The sequence below is a fragment of the Pecten maximus genome, chromosome 18, assembly GCF_902652985.1.
Source record: "Pecten maximus chromosome 18, xPecMax1.1, whole genome shotgun sequence".
Classification (NCBI taxonomy): domain Eukaryota; kingdom Metazoa; phylum Mollusca; class Bivalvia; order Pectinida; family Pectinidae; genus Pecten; species Pecten maximus.
In genome coordinates this window covers 27,436,801-27,462,656 of record NC_047032.1, presented here as the reverse complement: position 1 = coordinate 27,462,656, position 25,856 = coordinate 27,436,801, and the positions used below count along the sequence as shown (strand labels likewise).

Here is a 25,856-nt window from a genome sequence, read left to right as displayed (position 1 = left end):
TTTAGATAGATCAGTATAAGATCTCGGTAACTTTTTCGATTGTGAACATCATTTTAGCGTTGACTGCAACCTTTGAAAGATTAACCAAATCGCAAATTTGCACAATTTGTTAGTGGCCATGCAGGCGCCTTATAGGTTAATAACTGGTCGCCAATGTTGAATTTAAGGTGTCATGGCCACTAAAATAGGGGCCACTTTGAGCCGTGCAATATATGGCTACATCTTATATGAATGTAAAAAGTCTTTTGAAAAAAATTAAATGGCTTTACTCGGGAACTTTCAGTAGCATCCAAATTGACTATTTTTAATTTGAAGAAAGCAATTGATTATTCAAGGATTTTTAAGATTGTTATTCTGAGCTGAAAATTAAATTAATTATAAGTTCCAAATATTTAAACAGTACAGAACAGGTATTACATCAATATATAGTCAGTGGTGGGTTTTTAATTCATTGCAATTGATACATTTGATTTTCAGGAAAATTGTCGAGCAAGTTGGCAGCTAAAGCAAAAGAACATAAGGAATCATCCAGAGTAAAGGAAGAAAGGAATATCCTAGTGCCAGAGACACCGGAACCGAAACAGGTAGTAAAGCCATTAAAATCGAGTATTTATCTGACATCTCCATCACAGACAAAAGTTTGGTTTGATGTTCTACATTGATTGTCTATACTTCTCTATCCAGCCGTACAAGGTTTGGTTTGGTTTGGTTTGGTTTGTTTTTGTTTAACGTCCTATTAACAGCCAGGGTCATTTAAGGACGTGCCAGGTTTTGGAGGTGGAGGAAAGCCGGAGTACCCGGAGAAAAACCACCGGCCTACGGTCAGTACCTGGCAACTGCCCCACGTAGGTTTCGAACTCGCAACCCAGAGGTGGAGGGCTAGTGTTAATGTGTCGGGACACCTTAACCACTCGGCCACCGCGGCCCCCAGCTGTACAAGGTCGCTGCTGTTTGCTGTTTAATGATAATAATCAAATTTGGTTACTAACATAACTGGCCTGCTCTTCTAATATGTAATATGGCTCTGCCATGAATGTCACAATTTCATCATTGCAATGTCATGAATAATTTATGATATCACAATAAATATATGATGTCACATAAAATCTTGGGTAGCGACAACTCAGTGGGTTTGAGCATCTGCTGCGTAATCTTAGGTGAATATGCAAGGTGCATGATTTGGCACTTCCTACTGGTTTCTGTTAGTGTTTCTCGGGAAGCTGAGATAAGTGCTGATTTGTGCTGTCACGATTGTGTCCTTAGGCAGGACACTTTACCCAAATTTCTCTTGAGGGAATGCCATGGGCCTCACGTATGTTCATTCAGTGAGGTAGTCACCAACTATTGAAAGGAGACCCTGACTGTTCATGAATGTCCATGTAGAGAAAACAAAGCATCCAAGTTTATATTTGCCTGATATTAAGATTGATTTGAGAGTTTCACTATAATTGTGATAAATAAGAGTTATGTTATCAGCAGAATCTTAACACTCGTGGCTTGTGTCACATGAAATTTAGCTCATTAGCCGTATCAAATTATTAAACTCATTCCTAAACTCCATATTATATAGCCACATGTGTAAGAACCTCAATAAGTCCAATGAAAAACTGAAAGTTAGTTAAAACTCTTAGACTTTTTTTAGTTGGTTGTTTGGTGGTTTGAATGTTATACATAGTTTTAGCTGTGTGACAAATGTACTGACATCTTTCTTTTTCTTTTTTTCTTTTTTTTTGGCCCCTGCCATGAAATGGCTAAACTGTGATTAAAATCTTTCTCCAGATTTATGAAAGTATGGACATACTTAAAGATGTCTATATTGAGGTCAAGGTATTTTTTTGTTGATTTCGGAATACAATAGTTTTAAAATTACATTCTACATTTAAATCTTTAACATATTCTCGCATTTGTTGAAAGAGGAAAATAAGAATATAGGCAGGGAAAACTATTCTGACTGGAAATTACAGGCTGCACCATTTGTTGCTTTGAATTGGATAAAAAGCTCATGATTTAGAGAACTACATGAACCTACTAACAAAAATGATTTAATTATCTAGGTCGTACCTTGGAAAAGCCTAGTCCAGGGCTGGGATAGATGTTTTACTGAAATAGTAACCATGGATACATAATTTCAGATGGTACAACTTCAGATTAGAACAAATTCATATTTTAATCATTTAAAAAAGTTTGATTGGTTTGATTGCAATGTATCAATTTATGTGTTGATATGAATTTTAATTATGCCAACCCCATGAAATGGGGAGGGGGGCATATATTGTAACCCATGTCCGTCCATTCCTGTCCCGATGCAATTAGCTATTAAATCTCAGTAACTGCTGATGCGATCCTCACCAAACTGTGTTTCGGGGTGTCAAGTGGCAGCAGAGGCATTGATGTCTTACAGACATTTTCTGTTCGTTTTTTTTTGTATTGATGTCTTGCAGACATTTTCTAGTATTTTTTTTTTAATGTTTCAGATTTCAAAGAAAGCCAGTCCTGTTATGGTGTCTCCCAAGAAGTTGACTTCACCTCACAAGGATGCTAGTCCTAAGAAGTTATCACCATTTAAGAGTGAGAAAGCTTATACCCCTAAAGTCTCTCCAGGGAAACCACCGAATACAAGCCCTCCAAAGTCTGGGAGTACCAAAACAGTAGGTTTATAAACAATCGTTTTTATAAGGTAGTACTAAATCTATGGTAGAAGCTGTCGATGGTTGAATGGCACAATAATAACACACTTGCCCTTTACCTAGGTAGGATCCCCTGCCCGACCACATAGGTTTCCTGGGTTCTCCAGTTTCCTCCCAGTATAAGATCCCTGGCACACTTCCACCCGGGCCGACAACCGTGATTAAATTGTCAATATGGATTTGCCAACATTGGAGGCATGATGATTTAGAGATAGAGCACAGGGCTGTTCAACAGTCCTCCATCTGTCAGTGACTTGGTCACATTTGTGTCACTTGTATCAAGATTGTTAAAAGTATGGTACAGGTTAATACATAGACCACCCACATGTTTCATTTATTCAAAGCAGGCCACACAACTCTTCCTAAATACCTCGGTTATGGTTGTTATGGTTTCAGTCCCCAGATGTACCAGACTTGGCGAGTAGAACATCTTATCGGTCGTATCTAACAAGGGAAGGACCAAGGTCATTGGGTGCTAAGGAAATGCCAGAGGTAAGTTGCTAATGAAAAATAATCATTGTATCCTATTCGACATTTGAACAATTTGCCAAGCTTTACACTTATTAGTCCCCCACCGGAATCCGGGGGGGACTATAGGTTTGCGTTGTGTCCGTCCGTCTGTCCGTCTGTCCGTCCGTCCGTCCGTCCGTCCGTCCTTCCGCACACTATTTGTCCGGGCTCTATCTCCCATACTATAAGACACTGGAATTTCATACTTAGTGTGTGGGTTCCCTGTGGGAAGGCGGTGTGTCGCATACAAAAACCGGGTCACTGTGACCTATATTTTGACCTCTGACCTACATTAAAGAAAAAGCTTGTCCGGGCTCTATCTCCTACACTATAAAGCACTAGAACTTAATACTTAGTAGTATTGTTCTCTGTGGGAAGGCAGTGTGTCGCGTACAAAAACCGGGTCAATGTGACCTATATTTTGCTATTTTTTGACCTCTGACCTACATTAAAGTAAAAGTTTGTCCGGGCTCTATCTCCTACACTATAAAGGACTAGAACTTAATACTTGGTAGTATGGTTCCTTGTGGGAAGGCGGTGTGTCGCGTACCAAAACCGGGTCACTGTGACCTTTATTTTGCTATATTTTGACCTCTGACCTACATTAAAGTAAAAGTTTGTCCGGGCTCTATCTCCTACACTATAAAGGACTAGAACTTAATACTTGGTAGTATGGTTCCTTGTGGGAAGGCGGTGTGTCGCGTACCAAAACCGGGTCACTGTGACCTATATTTTGACCTCTGACCTACATTAAAGAAAAAGCTTGTCCAGGCTCTATCTCCTACACTATAAAGCACTAGAACTTAATACTTGGTAGTATGGTTCCCCGTGGGAAGGCGGTGTGTCGCGTACCAAAACCGGGTCACTGTGACCTATATTTTGACCTCTGACCTACATTAAAGAAAGAAAAATTTGTCCAGGTTCTATCTCCTACACTATTAAGGATTAGAACTTTATACTTGGTAGTATAGTTCCCTGTGGGAAGGCGGTGTGTCGCGTACCAAAACTGTGTCATCTACTCTGCAATTCCCATCCAAACCATATTGGAAATCAACATAGCACAAATAGAAGCAGTTTATATCATCATTGGCAATTTGCTGCTTGGATGCATATATATACCTCCTAACACATCTTATAACCATTTAAATTCAGCTATATTACAGTTATTCAAGCTATGCACAACACAAGCAAAGTTACATAAGTGTACAAACATTCTTGTTGTTGGAGATTTCAACATGGACTTCGCAAAGATGGACAGCCTTCAAAAATCTTGTAAACTTCACCAACTACTGACCACGCCTACCCATTGCCTTGGAGGAATTCTTGACTTGGTCTTCTCATCCAAATTATTCCCAGTGACAAACAAACCTGTGTTCTTCTCAGATCACCATTTAATCAATATACAGTACTGTTGAATTCAATGTAAGCATAACAAACAACATCTTGTTATTATTATTACAATTTCATGTCTATTGCAGTAAAACCTGTCTATAAAGGATACCCAATAGAAAAACTAAAGGTGTCCTTCATAGACTTGTGTCCTTTATATAGAGATCATTTATAGAGTATACCTACAGTGTACATGTATTTAGTGAGAATGGGATGGTTCCTGTATAGAAGCGGGTCTCTGTAAACTACATCTTCACCTTTCAATACATTGAAGAAAATACATGACCTTATTGCATCTCGAGATTCACACTCATTGCTATTGGATCTCGAGATAACAACCCGGTGGGGGACTGTAATTCGTTGAATTATCTTGTTTTTATAGTTCATTTGTAAGTTATATTTCAATTAGAACTTTTTTTATATTTCTAGGGTGCAGAAAACTGCTTGGAAGGTTTAACATTTGTTTTGACTGGTGTGGCCGAGTCATTTGACCGTGATGACCTCAAGCGTATGGTGGAGAAGTATGGTGGCAAGGTGACCACCACAGTCAGCAAGAAAACAAACTACCTGGTTGCCGGGAGAGACAGCGGAGAAAGTAAACTCCAGAAGGTAGGTTAGGGATAGTAATATCAAACTGATCTCAAACTCTGATAACTTATAGACCATGCTTAAATCAAAGTAAAGATTCTATATAAAATACACAGTGTTACCTTGGTTACTCGGATATCGTGACCCAACTGACTTCCAGATAACGTGGTTCCACTGTAATACTATTTAAAACACATTAACAAGATTATCCTTTCACAGTGAGCTGCTGAGGACATCAATTTTCCTTAATAGGATTGACTCAGGACTCCATTGATTTTAACTGTAATTAACCAGAGGTCAAAGGACTTTGTGTTGATTTCGAGAAAATTTTGAAAGTATCAGATCTATTTAAGTTGCAAAAAAGGGTCAAATTAACTGAAATTTAAAAAATAACTTCTTCTCAAGACTCAAATACTGTAGAATCAAATACTCTTCATATTTGTGACTGTCATTTATTTTATTTCAATTGAAATTCATTCTAACTAGATTAAAGTTACTAGCATGGGATGACAGTGTAATGGTATGTACAATGTCATGTTGGCCCTGACTGACCCCCCAGGCTGGGGTTGATGAGCGGGGCAAAAAGGGTCAAATTAACTGAAATATTTTAAAACTCAGGGACCGTTAAGGCCCATGGACCTCTTGTTTTCCCTTGTTATAACAAGGGTGAAACAAAATTAAACCAGATTCTCACAATTTTGTATATTTGACCATGAATGTTTGTTGTTTTTATCGATTTGTGTGTAGGCCAGGGGCTTTGGTACTGTTATTTTGGATGAAGATGGCCTTCTGGAACTTATTAGAACAAAACCTGGAAAGAAATCTAAATATGAAATACAGGCCGAGGAATCTGCCATCAAGGTAAGATCATGTATTTGGGACTATTTCGTAGGATCACACCGAGTTCATATTCACACCATAGTGTATTTATGAATGCCACCCACAGTATACCGTTTACTGATATTTATGTGAGCCTATGCTCACTGCTGTTTTATTTTGGCAAACAGAATTTTAATTTAAGTATAGCAAGAGTGAGTCCAACACCGTGTTTCTTCCAAAAATTTATTCCTGCAGTTGTATACATGTTTTGACTGTTAGACAGTCGTCATCAGAACCATCAGAATTTTAATTTAGTATATCATTTTTTCATCATAAGGAAAATTCGAAAACACCAACTCGAAAGAGAGGATCAGTAAGTAAACTTGCCGAGTTTGAAAGAAGGACCTCCACATCAAGTCCGTCATCTAGCTCTCCAGTCAAGAAGACAGTTGATGGAAAAGATGAGCCTGTGTTGATGTGGGTCGATAAGTACAAGCCAGTGGGACTGAAGCAGTTAATTGGACAACAGGGGGATAAGAGTAATGCAAAGAAACTTCTCCACTGGCTCACGAACTGGCACAAAAACGACGCAGCAGGAGTCAAACCTCAGGGTATGTTCCATTATCTCTGGTCACATTTCTCTCGTTGGGACGTCTGGTCACATTTCTCTTGTTGGGACGTCTGGTCACATTTCTCTTGTTGGGACGTCTGGTCACATTTCTCTTGTTGGGACGTCTGGTAACATTTCTCTTGAGATGTCTGGTCACATTTCTCTTGTTGGGACGTCTGGTCACATTTCTCTTGTTGGGACGTCTGGTCACATTTCTCTTGTTGGGATGTCTGGTCACATTTCTCTTGAGATGTCTGGTCACATTTCTCTTGTTGGGACGTCTGGTCACATTTCTCTTGTTGGGACGTCTGGTCACATTTCTCTTGTTGGGATGTCTGGTTACATTTCTCTTGTTGGGACGTCTGGTCACATTTCCCTTGTTGGGACGTCTGGTCACATTTCTCTTGTTGGGACGTCTGGTCACATTTCCCTTGTTCAGGATGTCTGGTCACATTTCCCTTGTTGGGACATCTGGTCACATTTCTCTTGTTGGGACGTCTGGTCACATTTCTCTTGTTGGGACGTCTGGTCACATTTCTCTTGTTGGGACGTCTGGTCACATTTCCCTTGTTGGGACGTCTGGTCACATTTCTCTTGTTGGGACATCTGGTCACATTTTTAGCCCACCATCTGATGATGGTGGGCTATTCAAATCGCCCTGCGTCCGTGGTCCGTCGTCCGTCCGTCCGTCCGTCCCTCCCTCCGTCCGTCCGTCCGTCCGTCCGTCCGTCCGTAAACAATTCTTGTTATCGCTAATCCTCAGAAAGTACTGAAGGGATCTTTCTCAAATTTCATATGTAGGTTCCCCTTGGTGCCTAGTTATGCATATTCCATTTTGGGACAGATCGGAAAACAACATGGCCGACAGGCAGCCATCTTGGATTTTGACCATTGAAGTTTGTTATCGCTATTTCTGAGAAAGTACTGAAGGGATCTTTCTCAAATTTCATATGTAGGTTCCCCTTGGTGCGTAGTTATGCATATTGCATTTTGGGACCGATCGGAAAACAACATGGCCGACAGGCAGCCATCTTGGATTTTGACCATTGAAATTTGTTATCGCTATTTCTGAGAAAGTACTGAAGGGATCTTTCTCAAATTTCATATGTAGGTTCCCCTTGGTGCGTAGTTATGCATATTGCATTTTGGGACCGATCGGAAAACAACATGGCCGACAGGCAGCCATCTTGGATTTTGACCATTGAAGTTTGTTATCACTATTTCTGAGAAAGTACCGAAGGGATCTTTCTCAAATTTCATATGTAGGTTCCCCTTGGTGCGTAGTTATGCATATTGCATTTTGGGACCGATCGGAAAACAACATGGCCGATAGGCAGCCATCTTGGATTTTGACCATTGAAGTTTGTTATCGCTATTTCTGAGAAAGTACTGAAGGGATCTTTCTCCAATTTCATAGGTAGGTTCCCCTTGGTGCTTAGTTATGCATATTGCATTTTGAGACCAATCAGAAAACAACATGGTCGACAGGCAGCCATCTTGGATTTTGACAATTGAAGTTTGTTATCGATAATTCTCAGAAAGCACTGAAGGGATCTTCCTGAAATTTCATATGTAGGTTCCCCTTGGTGCCTGGTTATGCATATTGTATTTTGAGACTAATCAGAAAACAACATGGCCGACAGGCAGCCATCTTGGATTTCGAAAATTGAAACTGGTTATTGCTATTTCTAAGAAACTAATGAAGGGATCTTCCTGAAATTTCATATGTAGGTTCCCCAAGGTGCCTAGTTATGCATATTGTATTTTGAGACCAATCGGAAAACAACATGGCCGATAGGCAGCCATCTTGGATTTTGACAATTGAAGTTTGTTATCGCTATTTCTCAGAAAGTACTGAAGGAATCTTTCTCAAATTCCATATATAGGTTCCCTTTGGTGCCTTAATCTTAACTTTTATATATAGGTTTCCCTTGTTTGAAAAGTACTAGAGGTTTCTTCTGAATTTACACAGATTAGTAAGACTTAGAAGAAGAGAAAAGTAGAGAAAAGATCAATCTGACATGGAACCTATGAAGAACATTCAATGGTGGGCGCCAAGATCCCTCTGGGATCTCTTGTTCTTGATGTTTTGAAGTAGCTAAATCTTAATGAAATCAGATTATTTTCATCCTCTTACTCTAAGTTTGTGAAGGTAGTTAGGGAACTTTTTGTTGGTCATTGTGTGATAAATGATGTTCGGATACAACATACTTGGAAGAAATTTCAGGTGATAGTTCAAAGTTTTATGGACCAAGAAACAAGGAAAAGCTTATTTCAGATTATATGTGACCCTTTTCTCAAGATAAAACAATAAAGTACACACTTATTTTTTGCTCAAATATTGCTTATGCTTACAAGTGTTAAGTCCTGTATTTAGTGGTTTTGTTGGTTATCTCTCATTTTCTAGGAAAGTTTTTTGGGAAGGATGATGGTGCTGGGACGAAGGCAGCCTTACTGTCTGGTCCTCCGGGGATAGGGAAGACTACCACAGCCACTCTTGTGTGTAAGGTAGGTACAGGTGACTTACAGGTGTGTCTGGTCCCCCGGGGATAGGGAAAACTACCACAGCCACTCTAGTGTGTAAGGTAGGTACAGGTGACTTACAGGTGTGTCTGGTCCCCGGGATAGGGAAGACTACCACAGCCACTCTTGTGTGTAAGGTAGGTACAGGTGACTTACAGGTGTGTCTAGTCCCCCGGGGATAGGGAAAACTACCACAGCCACTCTAGTGTGTAAGGTAGGTACAGGTGACTTACAGGTGTGTCTAGTCCCCCGGGGATAGGGAAGACTACCACAGCCACTCTTGTGTGTAAGGTAGGTACAGGTGACGTCCAGGTGTGTCTAGTCCCCCGGGGATAGGGAAGACTACCACAGCCACTCTTGTGTGTAAGGTAGGTACAGGTGACTTTCAGGTGTGTCTGGTCCTCCGGGGATAGGGAAGACTACCACAGCCACCCTTGTGTGTATGGTAGGTACAGGTGACTTACAGGTGTGTCTAGTCCCCCGGGGATAGGGAAGACTACCACAGCCACCCTTGTGTGTATGGTAGGTACAGGTGACTTTCAGGTGTGTCTGGTCCCCCGGGGATAGGGAAAACTACCACAGCCACTCTTGTGTGTAAGGTAGGTACAGGTGACTTCCAGGTGTGTCTGGTCTAGTCAACTTTGGCTCAACTACTCAGTTACTTAGGTTCAACTACAGCAGGTAGACTTAATTTTTGCATACATGCATCACCATTTGGAAGTACGACAGTGATAGGTTGTTGTTTATCTGTATATGTTAACACATTAAATGGAACAGCCTGTCTATAATAAATAGTTCATAATTGAGACCGCCCTACAGCATCAAAACTAGAGAATTCCTAACAAGAGACATAACTTTTAACCTCAAGAAAGATTTATCATAAAATTATCTATAAGGTTTTCAAAAATGTATGTGAAGTTGAATATATATCTGTGTTTTATAAAATTAATGATTTTGCTGTAATGACAGGAAGCTGGCTTCTCCTTTGTTGAGTTAAATGCGTCTGACACACGTTCAAAGAAAAGTCTACAACATGAGGTCGCAGAGGCTTTGGGCAATGAGACACTTTTAGATTACATGGGTAGGTATTTTGAGTGAATCTTGGTTTTTATCCGTAATTCAAATTTTTTCATCTTTGAAAATGATAACACAGTTGAAGTTCCATTGTGAAAGGAAACATTCCAACAGAAGACCCTAGGATTTCCTTTAGTATAAAGGTGCCTTTCATCAAACTTTAGTTAGGTCTAAAAAGTCAGGGGCCGCGGTGGCCGAGTGGTTAAGGTGTCCCGACACTTTATCACTAGCCCTCCACCTCTGGGTTGCGAGTTCGAAACCTACGTGGGGCAGTTGCCATGTACTGACCATAGGTCGGTGGTTTTTCTCCGGGTACTCCGGCTTTCCTCCACCTCCAAACCTGTCACGTCCTTAAATGGCTGTTAATAGGATGATAAAAAAAAATAGTAAACCAAACTAACAAGTCAAGGTCACTGGTTCCGATAAATGAACAGGATATGATGTGAAAATAATTCCATCCACGGGGTTTTATGATTTGTCTTCATATAGGATTCATTTTGCACTAGATTGGATTCAAATCTGATTGCTCAATTTTTGTTTTTTGCAATTTGCCTTTATGAATTTCTTCTAAATCTAATAAGAATTAAACAAAGAGAATTTCAAAGGAGAGGCAGCTGATAATTTTTCCCCAACCTCTCTTATAATACAGTATTTGTCTAATCTAGTGTCATAAAATAAACTTAATTTGAGCATGGTTTGGAAATAGGGCCTGGCCGTCCGAAGTCACATGGAAAGAAGCATTGTTTGTTGATGGACGAGGTAGATGGAATGGCTGGCAATGAAGATCGTGGGGGGTTACAGGTAAGTGTTTATTTACTAGAATAGCCCTGAAGATCTCTGACAGAAATATATACATTTTGATCTTCAGGGCTACTGCAGTAAAATGTGTACATCCTACAGGAGCACTTTAGAAATAAAGAAACTCTTTGTATGGTTGGTGTTGGAGACCATAATATGTTGAGGGATATGCATGGATGTTGTCAATTTTAAGGTCATCTGACTAATATATTTAGGGTTATGCATGAATACTGTCAATTTAGCTCACTTGCCTAAAGGTCAAGTTAGCTTATACTGTAGTGTGGTATTGGTTGTCAAGCAAGTTGTCTAGCTGACATCAACTTTTCCCTTTAAACAACATCTTCTCAATAACTAAAGAGACATAGTGACTTGATATTGGGCGTGAAGAATGCTGGATAAAGGGCTACCAAGTTTGTTCAAATAGATGACCTTGACCAACATTTATGCCTAAATTTTCAAACAACTTCTCAATAACCAAGAGGCCCATTGAATCTCTAAGTAATGATTTTACAATATACTCTTATATACTCCTATTATCTCAATATTCTTATATTTGATTAATGTCGTAATCAGCTGAGCAAAATTGCATTAGAAGCAAGTGGGACGATACAGGTCAATTTGGCCTCTTGTCTAACTAGTTTTCATCATATATTGCGTTTGCATGAATATTATCAAATTTTTAAACATTTTGTCCTCGAATATTTGTAAAGGGTGATGCGTATTGTTCTGATTATAATTCTACTGCTAGACATTCTATTATGTTGTAAGGAACTGGTGAGTCTCATCAAGGGAACCAAGATCCCCGTCATCTGTATGTGTAACGACAGAAACCATCAGAAGATGAGGACACTCTCAAACTACTGCTTCGACCTTCGCTTTCAGAGACCTCGAGTAGAGCAGATTAAGGTCAGTATATGGTAGAAGTAACTCTTGAGAGTTAATATTGGTTAAATTGTACCAATACAGTCTCTGGCCTCACTAAGATCAGTTAAGGCTTATACTTAGTCTGAAAGGTCACTGTTACAATTATTAAGGGTTAACTGTAATATTTTTTTTACGTTATTGAGCAATAACACAAAAAACTGGGGTGTACTCTGAATAAACCGTGAAGTGGTTTATGAAAAGAGTACACCCCAGTTTTTTGTGTTATTGCTCAATAACGTAAAAAAATATTACAGTTAACCCTTATAATTTAATTAACAACGATAAGAAACATTTTCATTAAGTTTAACATGTTTATTTTGCTCCAGATATTTAAAAACGCATCGATAAATACAAATATCCCGTGAACAACGATTACTCCGCTGACGTCACAGTTTATTTTTTTTATGTTATGAGATGATAACATAATTTTTTGAGCCAATGAAAATGCTTGTTACAAGCAAAATTAAATTATAACCACTTAACTCGGTTAGTCTGAGAGGTTAAGGTTTGTTTAACAAGCCCCTAATTTGAAATATCAAATTTAGTTTAACCAAAAAGTTAAAAGTTCAAATTTAGTTTGACAAAGCAGTCTGAACAAACATGAATTGTTGAAATTATCCCCAATCAAAAGGTCATGACTAACTTAACCAAGCCTCTGTTTGAGTAATCAGATTCAGTTGAATATGTCCCATGTCTGAAGGGTCATGGTTTTGAGTACACAAACCTCAAACACTACAGAAAGGTAAAGGTCTGAGTACCCAAACCTCACACAGAACAGAAAGGTCAAGGTCTGAGTACCCAAACCTCATACACAACAGAAAGGTCAAGGTCTGAGTAGCAAAACCTCATACACAACAGAAAGGTCAAGGTCTGAGTAGCAAAACCTCATACACCACAGAAAGGTCGATGAATGAGTACACAAACCTTATACACAACAGAAAGGTCAAGGTCTGAGTACCCAATCCTCATCCTCATACACAACAGAAAGGTCAAGGTCTGAGTACCCAAACCTCACACACAACAGAAAGGTCAAGGTCTGAGTACCCAAACCTCAAACACAACAGAAAGGTCAAGGTCTGAGTACCCAAACCTCATACACAACAGAAAGGTCAAGATTTGAGTGCCAAAACCTCAAACACAACAGAAAGGTAAAGGTCTGAGTACCAAACCTCATACACAACAGAAAGGTCAAGATTTGAGTGCCAAAACCTCAAACACAACAGAAAGGTAAAGGTCTGAGTACCAAAACCTCAAACACAACAGAAAGGTAAAGGTCTGAGTACCAAAACCTCAAACACAACAGAAAGGTAAAGGTCTGAGTACCAAAACCTCAAACACAACAGAAAGGTCAATGAATGAGTACACAAACCTCATACACTACAGAAAGGTCAATGAATGAGTACACAAACCTCATACACAACAGAAAGGTCAATGAATGAGTTCACAAACCTCATACACAACAGAAAGGTCAATGAATGAGTACACAAACCTCATACACTACAGAAAGGTCAATGAATGAGTACACAAACCTCATACACTACAGAAAGGTCAATGAATGAGTACACAAACCTCATACACAACAGAAAGGTCAATGAATGAGTACACAAACCTCATACACTACAGAAAGGTCAATGAATGAGTACACAAACCTCATACACTACAGAAAGGTCAATGAATGAGTACACAAACCTCATACACTACAGAAAGGTCAATGAATGAGTACACAAACCTCATACACTACAGAAAGGTCAATGAATGAGTACACAAACCTCATACACTACAGAAAGGTCAATGAATGAGTACACAAACCTCATACACAACAGAAAGGTCAATGAATGAGTACACAAACCTCATACACAACAGAAAGGTCAATGAATGAGTACACAAACCTCATACACTACAGAAAGGTCAATGAATGAGTACACAAACCTCATACACTACAGAAAGGTCAATGAATGAGTACACAAACCTCATACACAACAGAAAGGTCAATGAATGAGTACACAAACCTCATACACAACAGAAAGGTCAATGAATGAGTACACAAACCTCATACACTACAGAAAGGTCAATGAATGAGTACACAAACCTCATACACAACAGAAAGGTCAATGAATGAGTACACAAACCTCATACACAACAGAAAGGTCAATGAATGAGTACACAAACCTCAAACACTACAGAAAGGTCAATGAATGAGTACACAAACCTCATACACTACAGAAAGGTCAATGAATGAGTACACAAACCTCATACACAACAGAAAGGTCAATGAATGAGTACACAAACCTCATACACAACAGAAAGGTCGATGAATGAGTACACAAACCTCAAACACAACAGAAAGGTCAATGAATGAGTACACAAACCTGATACACTACAGAAAGGTCAATGAATGAGTACACAAACCTCATACACTACAGAAAGGTCAATGAATGAGTACACAAACCTCATACACTACAGAAAGGTCAATGAATGAGTACACAAACCTCATACACAACAGAAAGGTCAATGAATGAGTACACAAACCTCATACACAACAGAAAGGTCAATGAATGAGTACACAAACCTCATACACAACAGAAAGATCAAGGATAATTTTACTTGTTCCAGGCAGCTATGATGTCGATAGCCTATAAAGAAGGCTTGAAGATTCCACCACCTGCACTTAACGAGATGATCTTGGCCGCAAATCATGACGTGCGTCAGGTCATACACAACATGTCCATGTGGACAGCCGGCAACAAGTCACTAACGTACGACCAGGCGAAGGAAGACTCTAATCGTGCTCGCAAAGACATGAAACTGGTGAGTTAGACACATTCCACACCTGTTAATATGTGTAACTGGTGAGTTAGACACATTCTAAAACTGTTAATATGTGTAACTGGTGAGTTAGACACATTCTACAACTGTTAATATGTGTAACTGGTGAGTTAGACACATTCCACACCTGTTAATATGTGTAACTGGTGAGTTAGACACATTCCACACCTGTTAATATGTGTAACTGGTGAGTTAGACACATTCTACAACTGTTAATATGTGTAACTGGTGAGTTAGACACATTCCACACCTGTTAATATGTGTAACTGGTGAGTTAGACACATTCTACAACTGTTAATATGTGTAACTGGTGAGTTAGACACATTCCACACCTGTTAATATGTGTAACTGGTGAGTTAGACACACTCTACAACTGTTAATATGTGTAACTGGTGAGTTTAGACACATTCTACAACTGTTAATATGTGTAACTGGTGAGTTAGACACATTCTACAACTGTTAATATGTGTAACTGGTGAGTTAGACACATTCTACAACTGTTAATATGTGTAACTGTTAAATTAGACACATTCCACAACTGTTAATATGTGTAACTGGTGAGTTAGACACATTCTACAACTGTTAATATGTGTGAGTTAAGACACATTACACACCTGTTAATATGTGTAACTGGTGAGTTTAGACACATTCTACAACTGTTAATATGTGTAACTGGTGAGTTAGACACATTCCACACCTGTTAATATGTGTAACTGGTGAGTTAGACACATTCCACACCTGTTAATATGTGTAACTGGTGAGTTAGACACATTCTACAACTGTTAATATGTGTAACTGGTGAGTTAGACACATTCTACAACTGTTAATATGTGTAACTGGTGAGTTAGACACATTCCACACCTGTTAATATGTGTAACTGGTGAGTTAGACACATTCCACACCTGTTAATATGTGTAACTGGTGAGTTAGACACATTCCACACCTGTTAATATGTGTAACTGATGAGTTAGACACATTCCACACCTGTTAATATGTGTAACTGGTGAGTTAGACACATTCCACAACTGTTAATATGTGTAACTGGTGAGTTAGACACATTCTACAACTGTTAATATGTGTAACTGGTGAGTTAGACACATTCCACACCTGTTAATATGTGTAACTGGTGAGTTAGACACATTCCACACCTGTTAATATGTGTAACTGGTGAGTTAGACACATTCCACATCTGTTAATATGTGTAACTGGTGAGTTTAGACACATTCCACACCTGTTAATATGTGTAAATGGTGAGTTAGACACATTCCACACCTGTTAATATGTGTAACTGGTGAGTTAAGACACATTCCACAACTGTTAATATGTGTAACTGGTGAGTTAAGACACATTCCACACCTGTTAATATGTGTAACTGGTGAGTTAAGACACATTCCACACCTGTTAATATGTGTAACTGGTGAGTTAAGACACATTCCACACCTGTTAATATGTGTAACTGGTGAGTTAAGACACATTCCACAACTGTTAATATGTGTAACTGGTGAGTTAAGACACATTCCACACCTGTTAATATGTGTAACTGGTGAGTTAAGACACATTCCACACCTGTTAATATGTGTAACTGGTGAGTTAAGACACATTCCACACCTGTTAATATGTGTAACTGGTGAGTTAGACACATTCCACACCTGTTAATATGTGTAACTGATGAGTTAGACACATTCTACAACTGTTAATATGTGTAACTGTTAAACAGCAGAAACTTTCATTATTCACTTGAATCACTTATTGAAATGTAGAAAAAGGCAGATTGTTTTATGATATGGCATTGTCCATTAACCATATTTTTGGAGTATCTGGACCATGAATTCTTCCTTTCTTCAGACACCAAACTTAACACTAATCCAAGCTACAATGATTTGGTCTGACTAGTCCTCATCTTCGCAAGCTAAGGTTTCTGATTAAGTTGTATTGTGTTTAAACCATCGCACCCTAGAATCCCAGGGCATCTAATCAAATCGTGTTTAACATTCTGGCTTGGTTTCTCAGTAAACATGCCATGGCATTTTACCTAAATACAGAGACGTACAATCTTTGGGGAAACATTTGCAGTGTTTGATCAATTGATAGATGTCATTGATCACATATCTCATGAAAATGACACAAGCTTCCATGTGTGTTTGTAAATATCACCGATGAAGTATATCAGTATCACTCGTTTCAATTGGTCGAAAATTTCATGCGTAAAGGTTGGTAATTTTCGAATCTATGCTAGAGGGCCAGAACTGACGACTATATCTGCCAAGGGTTTGTGGAGTGTAACGTAATCATTAGCCTTGGCTAGCGAAGATGACAGTCCTATACCAATACATACACCTTGTACAGATTCATGGTTAAAAGGAAGACATGAAATATATAGAGGATATTGAATGGTTTCCTGTTAAATATAACATATATTTCACTCGTATGACAGAATATCAATATTTTCACAACTGGGAAGTACGAGTGAAAAAAATATTCTGTCATACAAGTGAAATATATGTTATACTCAACAGGAAATCATTCAATTTCTTTTTATTGCATTCTTAGGATAAAAAAAAAAAAATTAATAACATCGAAAAATTAATAGTGTCAAAAATTGCGGTTATCTGTAACATAATCCATGATGTCATCTCTTTGTGATGTTACTCTATGTTAATTTGACGGCACCATTTTGAAAGTATTGATAATGCAATTTAAGCATTTTCTGCTGTTATCAGAGAATATGTGCATGAAAAGCTGTCGTCAAGTGAATATTTTGTTAAAAACTGGTCTGAATATTTCAGAAATAAGCAAAATAACCCATTTGTCTATCTTCACTTTGATTGGAAAAATGAGCAAGTTTCAATGAGGTGAATACAAATATTCGCTGACTGGTGAAAAATGAATTTTTTTTTTAATATTTTCGCTGCTCATCGCCCCTAAATTTCCATATTTCCCTGGCAAAAATGCAATAAATAAATATTAAAAAAAATTCATTTTCCAACTAGTTGAGAAATTCTAAACATGATTGGAGCTAGAGAAAGTGACTCTTATTAAAAGTTACCAATTTGATTAAATCACTTCTATGGGTTGTCCCTGTTTCACAAACCTGGAGTCCTCTTCTTAGATAGTTAACTGGGATAGTCCTTATTCAGGATATTGATACTGTTGTGTTTTCATTTGATCAGCAAGATGTTTATTTTCAGGGACCCTTCGATGTGTGTCGCAAGGTATTTGTGGGTGGAGATGAAACTGCAAACATGAGTTTGATTGACAAATCTGACCTGTTTTTCCACGATTACAGTTTGAGTCCATTGTTTGTGCAAGAAAACTACATAAATGTTGTGCCGTATGCTGCAAGGTAGGTTTTCAAGATAATGATGCTATTTCTCTCCCAGTTCTGTGTCGTTTTTGTAGAAAAAACATTATTATTGTCCCCTACACTACAAGGTAGAATGTAAATAGCTGTCCAAATTGATTCTATCTGTCTTACCAACTCACCTTTTCTGAACTTGTATCCTGTTGTAATCCGCCCCTCTGTCCATTGTTCATCAACTTTTTTGAGAATATATTCTAAGCAGGTGCTTACATTGATAGCTATAATGTCAGTGGAAAGAGATTATTTTTTCTCTCACCCTGGACAAGGATATCTACAGTTTTAGCGGGTTGAGATTTTCTTATCTCACCCTTGGGAAAAGACAAGCTACATGTGCTCTTCTCTCGTTCTCAACAATTGTATTTCGTCACGACAATAGCACAATGACATCACGTCGACAATTCAATCATGTCACGTCGACATTTCCTTGCATTGATGTAACGTCAGTATTAGACACATAGGGTAAGAGAAAAATAATCATTCACCCCCATGAAAGTGTGACAGGGGAATCTCATCCCTCTGGGTAAGATAATCAAGAACTTAAGAATCTTCCCCTCGGGTTGAGATTCCCCTGTCTCACCCCGAAGAGGGTGAAATATTCTATTACTCCCTCATTCAAAGCTGCAGGAGTCGGGATTTTGTTAAAATAACTAAATTTGCATAAAACTGATTCAATTATGCTTGAAATATAGAGGAAATGCAGCAAGACATCTGTCCCTCTTGGCTCGTACAGCCCACAGCATCACAGATGGAGATCTAGTCGACAAAGCCATCAGATCACGTATGGCATGGAACCTCCTCCCAACTCAGGTATGGTATACAGTCGTCCTGTCATGTGTGACCTTCCAAGGGAGACAATGAAAAGTTAGATATGACAGGTGGTCACTTAATCCAGGTTCAGGTAACTAGTATAGTAAATAACATTGGGAGGGGAAAGTATGGTCACACATGACAGGTGGTCTCTTAATCCAGGTTCTGGTAACTAGTGTAGTATATAATGATGGGAGGGGAAAGTACGGTCACATATGACAGGTGGTCACTTAATCCAGGTTCTGGTAACTAGTATAGTAAATAACATTGGGAGGGGAAAGTACGGTCACATTTGACAGGTGGTCTCTTAATCCAGGTTCTGGTAACTAGTATAGTTAATAATATTGAGAGGGGAAAGTATGGTCACATATGACAGGTGGTCTCTTAATCCAGGTTCTGGTAACTAGTATAGTAAATAACATTGAGAGGGGAAAGTATGGTCACATATGACAGGTGGTCACTTAATCCAGGTTCTGGTAACTAGTATAGTAAATAATATTTAGAGGGGAAGTTCCGTCACATATGAGGAGTAGTCGCTTAATACAGGTGATCACTAAGGCAGGTTTGACTGTAGTTGTTAAATTTTTAGGGCCTGTCCTTCTAGGTCCAACTCAGACTCTGTTTACGTACTTTATCATATAACCGGGCTGTCCATCAAATTCATTCGGAACTCTCGGGGGAAGCAAAGTGTCGCTTATTTCTTTTATAAATCCTGAGGAGTTCAGGATGGGACTGGGAATAATTTTTTCCAAAAAACGCTCACACTCTAGACAATAATATCTCCTTCCGCAAAGTATTTGTTTATGATTAAGTTATATAATTCACGCTTTTATATGTTCAAAGTCATTTGTTAAAGAAAAAGAAATTATAGAAAAACAGTCAAAATCATACATAATGACCTGTTTTCAATTGCAGATATGCACACCACCTATAAGTGGCCTTGGCACTTTGATTTAAACTCGTAACAGGCCCATAACATATTTATAACACTATTTATCCTGTTAAATAGCTTCTGTGTATAATGCTGGGAGACTGTGGTAGAATGCTGGGAGACTACATCTAGATGTATTTGTTAACAGGCTATGTATTCCAGTGTGATTCCTGGGGAATTAATGCGGGGTAGCTTCCCTCAAATGGTCTCTTTCCCAACGTGGCTCGGACAAAACTCATCCCGGGGTAAAACAGAGAGGATTCTTCAGGAAACCCGCACACACATGAGACTTAGGTAAGTTTGAACAAGGATGACAAATATATGAGGCCTTAGAAGGTTTGGACAGGGATGACAAACACATAAGACCTTGGTAGGTTTGGACAGGGATGACAAACACATAAGACCTTGGTAGGTTTGGACAGGGATGACAAACACACGAGGCCTTGGTAGGTTTGGACAGCGATGACAAACACATGAGACCTTGGTAGGTTTGGACAGGGATGACAAACACATGAGGCCTTTAGGTTTGGACAGGGATGACAAACACACGAGGCCTTGGTAGGTTTGGACAGCGATGACAAACACATGAGACCTTGGTAGGTTTGGACAGGGATGACAAACACATGAGGCCTTTAGGTTTGGACAGAGATGATAAACACATGAGGCCTTGGTTGGTTTGGACAGGGAGATGTCTTTGTTGATACTAACAATGCATGAATAAAAATATGATAATAAAGTAACACTTTTATTATCAGGATCAGTCTTAATTCTTTAGAGAATTTGTGTTGAGTTGGTCTGCCCATGATAATTGTTTTGTTTATTCTACAGGATCTCTGGTGACAAGCGTAGTCTCAATATGGATTACCTCCCTTACATGCGACACTCTCTAACACGTCCCTTGGTGACACGGGAAAATGAGGGTGTACCAGAGGTTATACATCTAATGGGGGAGTATGACATCATCAAAGAAGATTTTGATAATATCCTGGAGGTATCAAAGTGGCCGAACAGTGACGATCCCTTTAAACATCTCTCAACCAAGGTAAAATTGTCTCCCTTTTGTACAACTCTTCAGTTGTCATGATTTCCTGTTGTTTTTGTTTGTGTAGTTCCCCTCTATCAACAGCCAGGTTAATTTTGAGACAGGGTCTTTTTGTAGTAGCTGGTGAATACCTCACTGTACCAAATATGGGAGGTCTATTAGGGATTAAGTGCCTTGTCCATGGACATGACCACAACAGCAGAGTGGTGTGTAAACTCAGTTTCTGTGAAATTATAGACTTGGTAGGGACTATATGATCAGATGTATTAAAACATCACATGGATTGAAATAGCGACAGCATATGGAGTTAAATCATCACTTCATTTACTTAAACGGAGATCTGGCAAACCTCACAGTTCAAATGATCATGGTGTGATAGAGCTCAGTCGGAATCATTGTTTTGAGATCTGACGGAAATATGTTGGAACTGAGTATGATACATTCATTAACCAATCCAATATCCACTACCAGATTTTTCAAATTTTTAAGTTTTGAGTAGAAGATGTTAAAAAGTCATAAAGATTTGACCACCATGTATGTAAAAGAAATTTTGATTTTGAAGTTTCTTTTATCAATGACAGCAGCCCCACTGTAAGATTATACAATAAATATTGTATGTAAACAACATCTGTGAATATATTTTATCTTTTTTGACAGACCAAGTCAGCCTTCACAAGAACATACAACAAAGAGGTTCACATGACGCCCTACTCCACTGGGGTCCTCACCAAGAAGAAACGTGGAGGTGGAGGGTCTGTGGCCGGCCCTGAGGAAGGTGAAGAGGAAGGGAATATGTCGGAGAGCGATGATGATAAGGATGACCTGCAGAAGGATACAATGATTAAGGTAGAGATTATGTTGATTATTCCTTCAGGTCTCGGACAAAGAACTGGTGTAATTCCTTCAGGTCTCGGACAAAGAACTGATGTTATTCCCTGAAGTCTTGGACATAGAGCTTATTATGTCATTCCCTCATGTCTCTGCCCTGCAGGTAGGGCGTAAGAATTGTACCTGCTGCCCCCATTGCATGATCGTAGGAGGTGACTAAATTTGGGATCTTATCTTTTCTCTTCTTTCTGAACAACTTTCTTCTTCCTAATGTCTCCCTTGACAATGCCTCACTTTTGGCCTTTAGTTGAGCGTTCGCCGCTGTGAGGAAGTATGCTTCAGTGAGGTAGCACTATAAATTGGCCAAAGTTCCAGCCTATCACAAGGAGATTTAACACGAACATACCGCAGCCTCCCAAAACACACATACGCACTCACCACACGCACGGCAGGCTGTCCTTAAATGACCTTAGCTGTTAATAGGACGTTAAACAAAATAAACCAAACCAAATCAACCCTCATGTCTTGGACATAGAGCTTATGTCATTCCCTCAAGTCTTGGACATAGAGCTCATGTCATTCCCTCAAGTCTTGGACATAGAGCTCATGTCATTCCCTCAAGTCTTGGACATAGAGCTCATGTCATTCCCTCAAGTCTTGGACATAGAGCTCATGTCATTCCCTCAAGTCTTGGACATAGAGCTCATGTCATTCCCTCAAGTCTTGGACATAGAGCTCATGTCATTCCCTCATGTCTTGGACATAGAGCTCATGTCATCCCTAAAGTCTCGGACAAAGAACTGATGTCCCTAAAGCTTATGTCATTCCCTCAAGTCTTGGACATAGAGCTCATGTCATTCCCTAAAGTCTTAGACATAGAGCTCATGTCATTCCCTCAAGTCTTGGACATAGAGCTCATGTCATTCCCTCATGTCTTGGACATAGAGCTCATGTCATCCCTAAAGTCTCGGACAAAGAACTGATGTCCCTAAAGCTTATGTCATACTGATGTCCCTAAAGCTTATGTCATTTCCTCAAGTCTTGGAAATAGAACTGATGTCTTTCCCTAAAGTCTTAGACAAAGAACTGATGTCATTCCCTAAAGTCTTAGACATTGAGCTTTTGTAATTCCCTTAAGTCCCTGACATAGAGCTCATGTTGTCTCTAATCTCAAAACTGAAGTTGTTCTTAAATCTGTAATGGAACAAGATATCTTATTTACATACTGGGTAGATACTTTACCTGAAGATCTGGACATATTTAGTTTTCAGACACACCTTTTTGAATAAGCTTAATTGAATAAAACTATTTCTAACTGATTTGGAACTACCACTAAATGTCATTAATTCCAGGTATTCTATGTGGATAGTGGAACACAGGGTTGATGTTATAAAGATGATTTTTGAAACTTGTATGTAAATACACCAAAATATCTTGATCTATTAATTTTAATGACATATTTTTAGTTAAGCTATTAAAGTACAAAAATATAATGTTTCTGCCCTATTGAGATAAGTATCATGTTGCCTATTCTCTTGGTTTTGATGAAGAACATCTGGAATTTTCACTTGTAAATAGATATACATCCTTTCTGTGATACCACTCTCTGGTTGAAGGAGAAAAACTTAATTGGTAATTTTGTATATCAATAAACATTTCTATGTCACAAAAAATGTTGGATGTTTTTCATGACGTTTTGGTGACTTTACTCGGTGACTCTTATCCGACTGCCCGAATCCATCAAATACTGGTGTTATGTAAATGTTTATTCACACGCATTCTTAACAACCCCCCAAAAAACTGCTTGTAGTGATTATACTTTTAGGTCATATCATCATGTTTAGTAGATGTCATTGTATAGTTGGAAATATTCGCGAGGGTTTTAATTTTATTCAGTCTTTAACTTAAGTGCAAATATAAGTACCCAGTGAATATTGATATAAGGTATATGTATGGTTATGCAAATTTTGATACCCGCCAACTAGGTCCGACAGGAACCACTGCAAAATGTTTGCCCCGTGAAATAACAACTATACAATAAAACCGTATCTTTGTTTATTTGTAGCAAGCAAAAAAGAAGCCAGCAGCTGCTAGCAAAGAGAAATCCAAGGAAACATCTTCTAAGGGTAAAGGTAAAGGCAAGTCCAGTAAGAAACGTTCCTAGCAGAGGCAGCATGTTGAAAGGCATTGTCTAGAAGGGAATTAGGAAGTCTTCTACTGGAAACTTAATGGTGGAACGTCCTGCTTGGTGGCCATGGGGAAAGGCATTGTCTAGAAGGAAATTAGGGAGTCTTCTTGAATCTTCTGGAAACTTAATGGTGGAACGTCATGCTGGGTGGCGATCTTAGATTCTCTGTATGGCCCTAAATTGGGAGTCTCCCATTTTTCGCGGAAAACCAAGCTGGAATGATCCTTCCGGACCTGTAGAAAGGCATTCTCAAGAAACCCCTGATTGGGGAGTCTTTAACTGAAAACTTAACGGTGGAACGTCCTACTGTGTTGTCATGTGGAAAGGCATTCTCAATATAGTCCTGATTCATGGAGTCCGACTCTATTTTACGAAAAATAAAACTGGAATGTCATACTTGGTTGCCATGTACAAAGGCATTCTCTGTATAGCCCTGAAGTGGCGAGAGTTTTATGGAAACTTCCAGCCAGTAGTCATGTGGGAAAAATGATATGGAAGGTGCTTGGTTAAAGAAGTTATTATAAGAAGTCCTTAGTCAAGGTTCAACTAATGAGGAAGAATAATTGAGGACACTTTATAGTTTTATAGTGAGCTATGAATGTTAAAACTGGTGAAGAGATTGTTCTAGTTTTGGAAAAGTGTTGTTTGGTACATGTGTGTGCTTGCTTAACTGTGGTCATTGGAATGCCTGCATAACTGAGGTCATGGATATACTTGCCTAACTGAGGCCTTTGGTATTACCTGCCTAACTGTGGTATAACTTGCCAAACTGTGGTCAGGAGTATAACTTGCCAAACTGTGGTCAGGAGTATAACTTGCCTAAGTGTGGTGAGGGGTATAACTTGCCTAAGTGTGGTGAGGAGTATAACTTGCCTAAGTGTGGTGAGGAGTATAACTTGCCTAACTGTGGTGAGGAGTATAACTTGCCTAAGTGTGGTGAGGAGTATAACTTGCCTAAGTGTGGTGAGGGGTATAACTTGCCTAAGTGTGGTGAGGAGTATAACTTGCCTAAGTGTGGTGAGGAGTATAACTTGCCTAACTGTGGTGAGGAGTATAACTTGCCTAAGTGTGGTGAGGAGTATAACTTGCCTAACTGTGGTGAGGAGTATAACTTGCCTAAGTGTGGTGAGGAGTATAACTTGCCTAACTGTGGTGAGGAGTATAACTTGCCTAACTGTGGTGAGTAGTATAACTTGCCTAACTGTGGTGAGGAGTATAACTTGCCTAAGTGTGGTGAGGGGTATAACTTGCCTAAGTGTGGTGAGGAGTATAACTTGCCTAACTGTGGTGAGGAGTATAACTTGCCTAAGTGTGGTGAGGGGTATAACTTGCCTAAGTGTGGTGAGGAGTATAACTTGCCTAAGTGTGGTGAGGGGTATAACTTGCCTAAGTGTGGTGAGGAGTATAACTTGCCTAAGTGTGGTGAGGAGTATAACTTGCCTAACTGTGGTGAGGAGTATAACTTGCCTAAGTGTGGTGAGGAGTATAACTTGCCTAAGTGTGGTGAGGGGTATAACTTGCCTAAGTGTGGTGAGTAGTATAACTTGCCTAAGTGTGGTGAGGGGTATAACTTGCCTAGGTGTGGTGAGGAGTATAACTTGCCTAAGTGTGGTGAGGGGTATAACTTGCCTAAGTGTGGTGAGGAGTATAACTTGCCTAACTGTGGTGAGGGGTATAACTTGCCTAACTGTGGTGAGTAGTATAACTTGCCTAACTGTGGGTGAGTAGTATAACTTGCCTAACTGTGGTCAGGAGTAAAACTTGCCTAACGGTGGTGAGGAGTATAAACTTGCCTAAGTGTGGTGAGGAGTATAACTTGCCTAACTGTGGTGAGGAGTATACCTTGCCTAATGTGGTGAGGAGTATAACTTGCCTAACTGTGGTGAGGGTATAACTTGCCTAAGTGTGGTGAGGAGTATAACTTGCCTAACTGTGGTGAGGAGTATAACTT

At 39.2% G+C, this 25,856-nt stretch overlaps 2 protein-coding genes across 3 annotated transcripts in view; both read left to right on the top strand.

The window, feature by feature from the left end:
* LOC117317094 (replication factor C subunit 1-like) overlaps positions 1-24,650 on the top strand; it is a 30,430-nt gene extending 5,780 nt beyond the window's left edge. Inside the window, exons 8-25 of one of the 2 annotated variants that reach the window (XR_004530094.1) lie at positions 478-584; positions 2,475-2,648; positions 3,084-3,179; positions 5,016-5,195; positions 5,922-6,035; positions 6,331-6,604; positions 9,011-9,111; positions 10,096-10,207; positions 10,907-11,001; positions 11,767-11,904; positions 14,536-14,730; positions 17,937-18,091; positions 18,799-18,916; positions 19,996-20,141; positions 20,676-20,889; positions 21,547-21,735; positions 23,783-23,959; positions 24,047-24,650. Coding sequence is in view for 1 of the 2 variants with exons in the window: in XM_033871883.1 (XP_033727774.1) it covers positions 478-584; positions 2,475-2,648; positions 3,084-3,179; positions 5,016-5,195; positions 5,922-6,035; positions 6,331-6,604; positions 9,011-9,111; positions 10,096-10,207; positions 10,907-11,001; positions 11,767-11,904; positions 14,536-14,730; positions 17,937-18,091; positions 18,799-18,916; positions 19,996-20,141; positions 20,676-20,889; positions 21,547-21,735; positions 23,783-23,881 (2,507 nt within the window). In the remaining variant the exon portion in view is untranslated. Of the gene's footprint in view, positions 1-477; positions 585-2,474; positions 2,649-3,083; positions 3,180-5,015; positions 5,196-5,921; positions 6,036-6,330; positions 6,605-9,010; positions 9,112-10,095; positions 10,208-10,906; positions 11,002-11,766; positions 11,905-14,535; positions 14,731-17,936; positions 18,092-18,798; positions 18,917-19,995; positions 20,142-20,675; positions 20,890-21,546; positions 21,736-23,782 lie in introns of both variants that reach the window. The other variant, XM_033871883.1, reaches the window with a different exon arrangement.
* Positions 18,959-25,856, top strand: part of LOC117317096 — a 43,147-nt gene continuing 36,249 nt past the window's right edge. The window contains exon 1 of the mRNA XM_033871886.1: positions 18,959-19,232. The gene's annotated coding sequence lies outside the window, so the exon portion shown is untranslated. The remainder of the gene's footprint in view (positions 19,233-25,856) is intronic.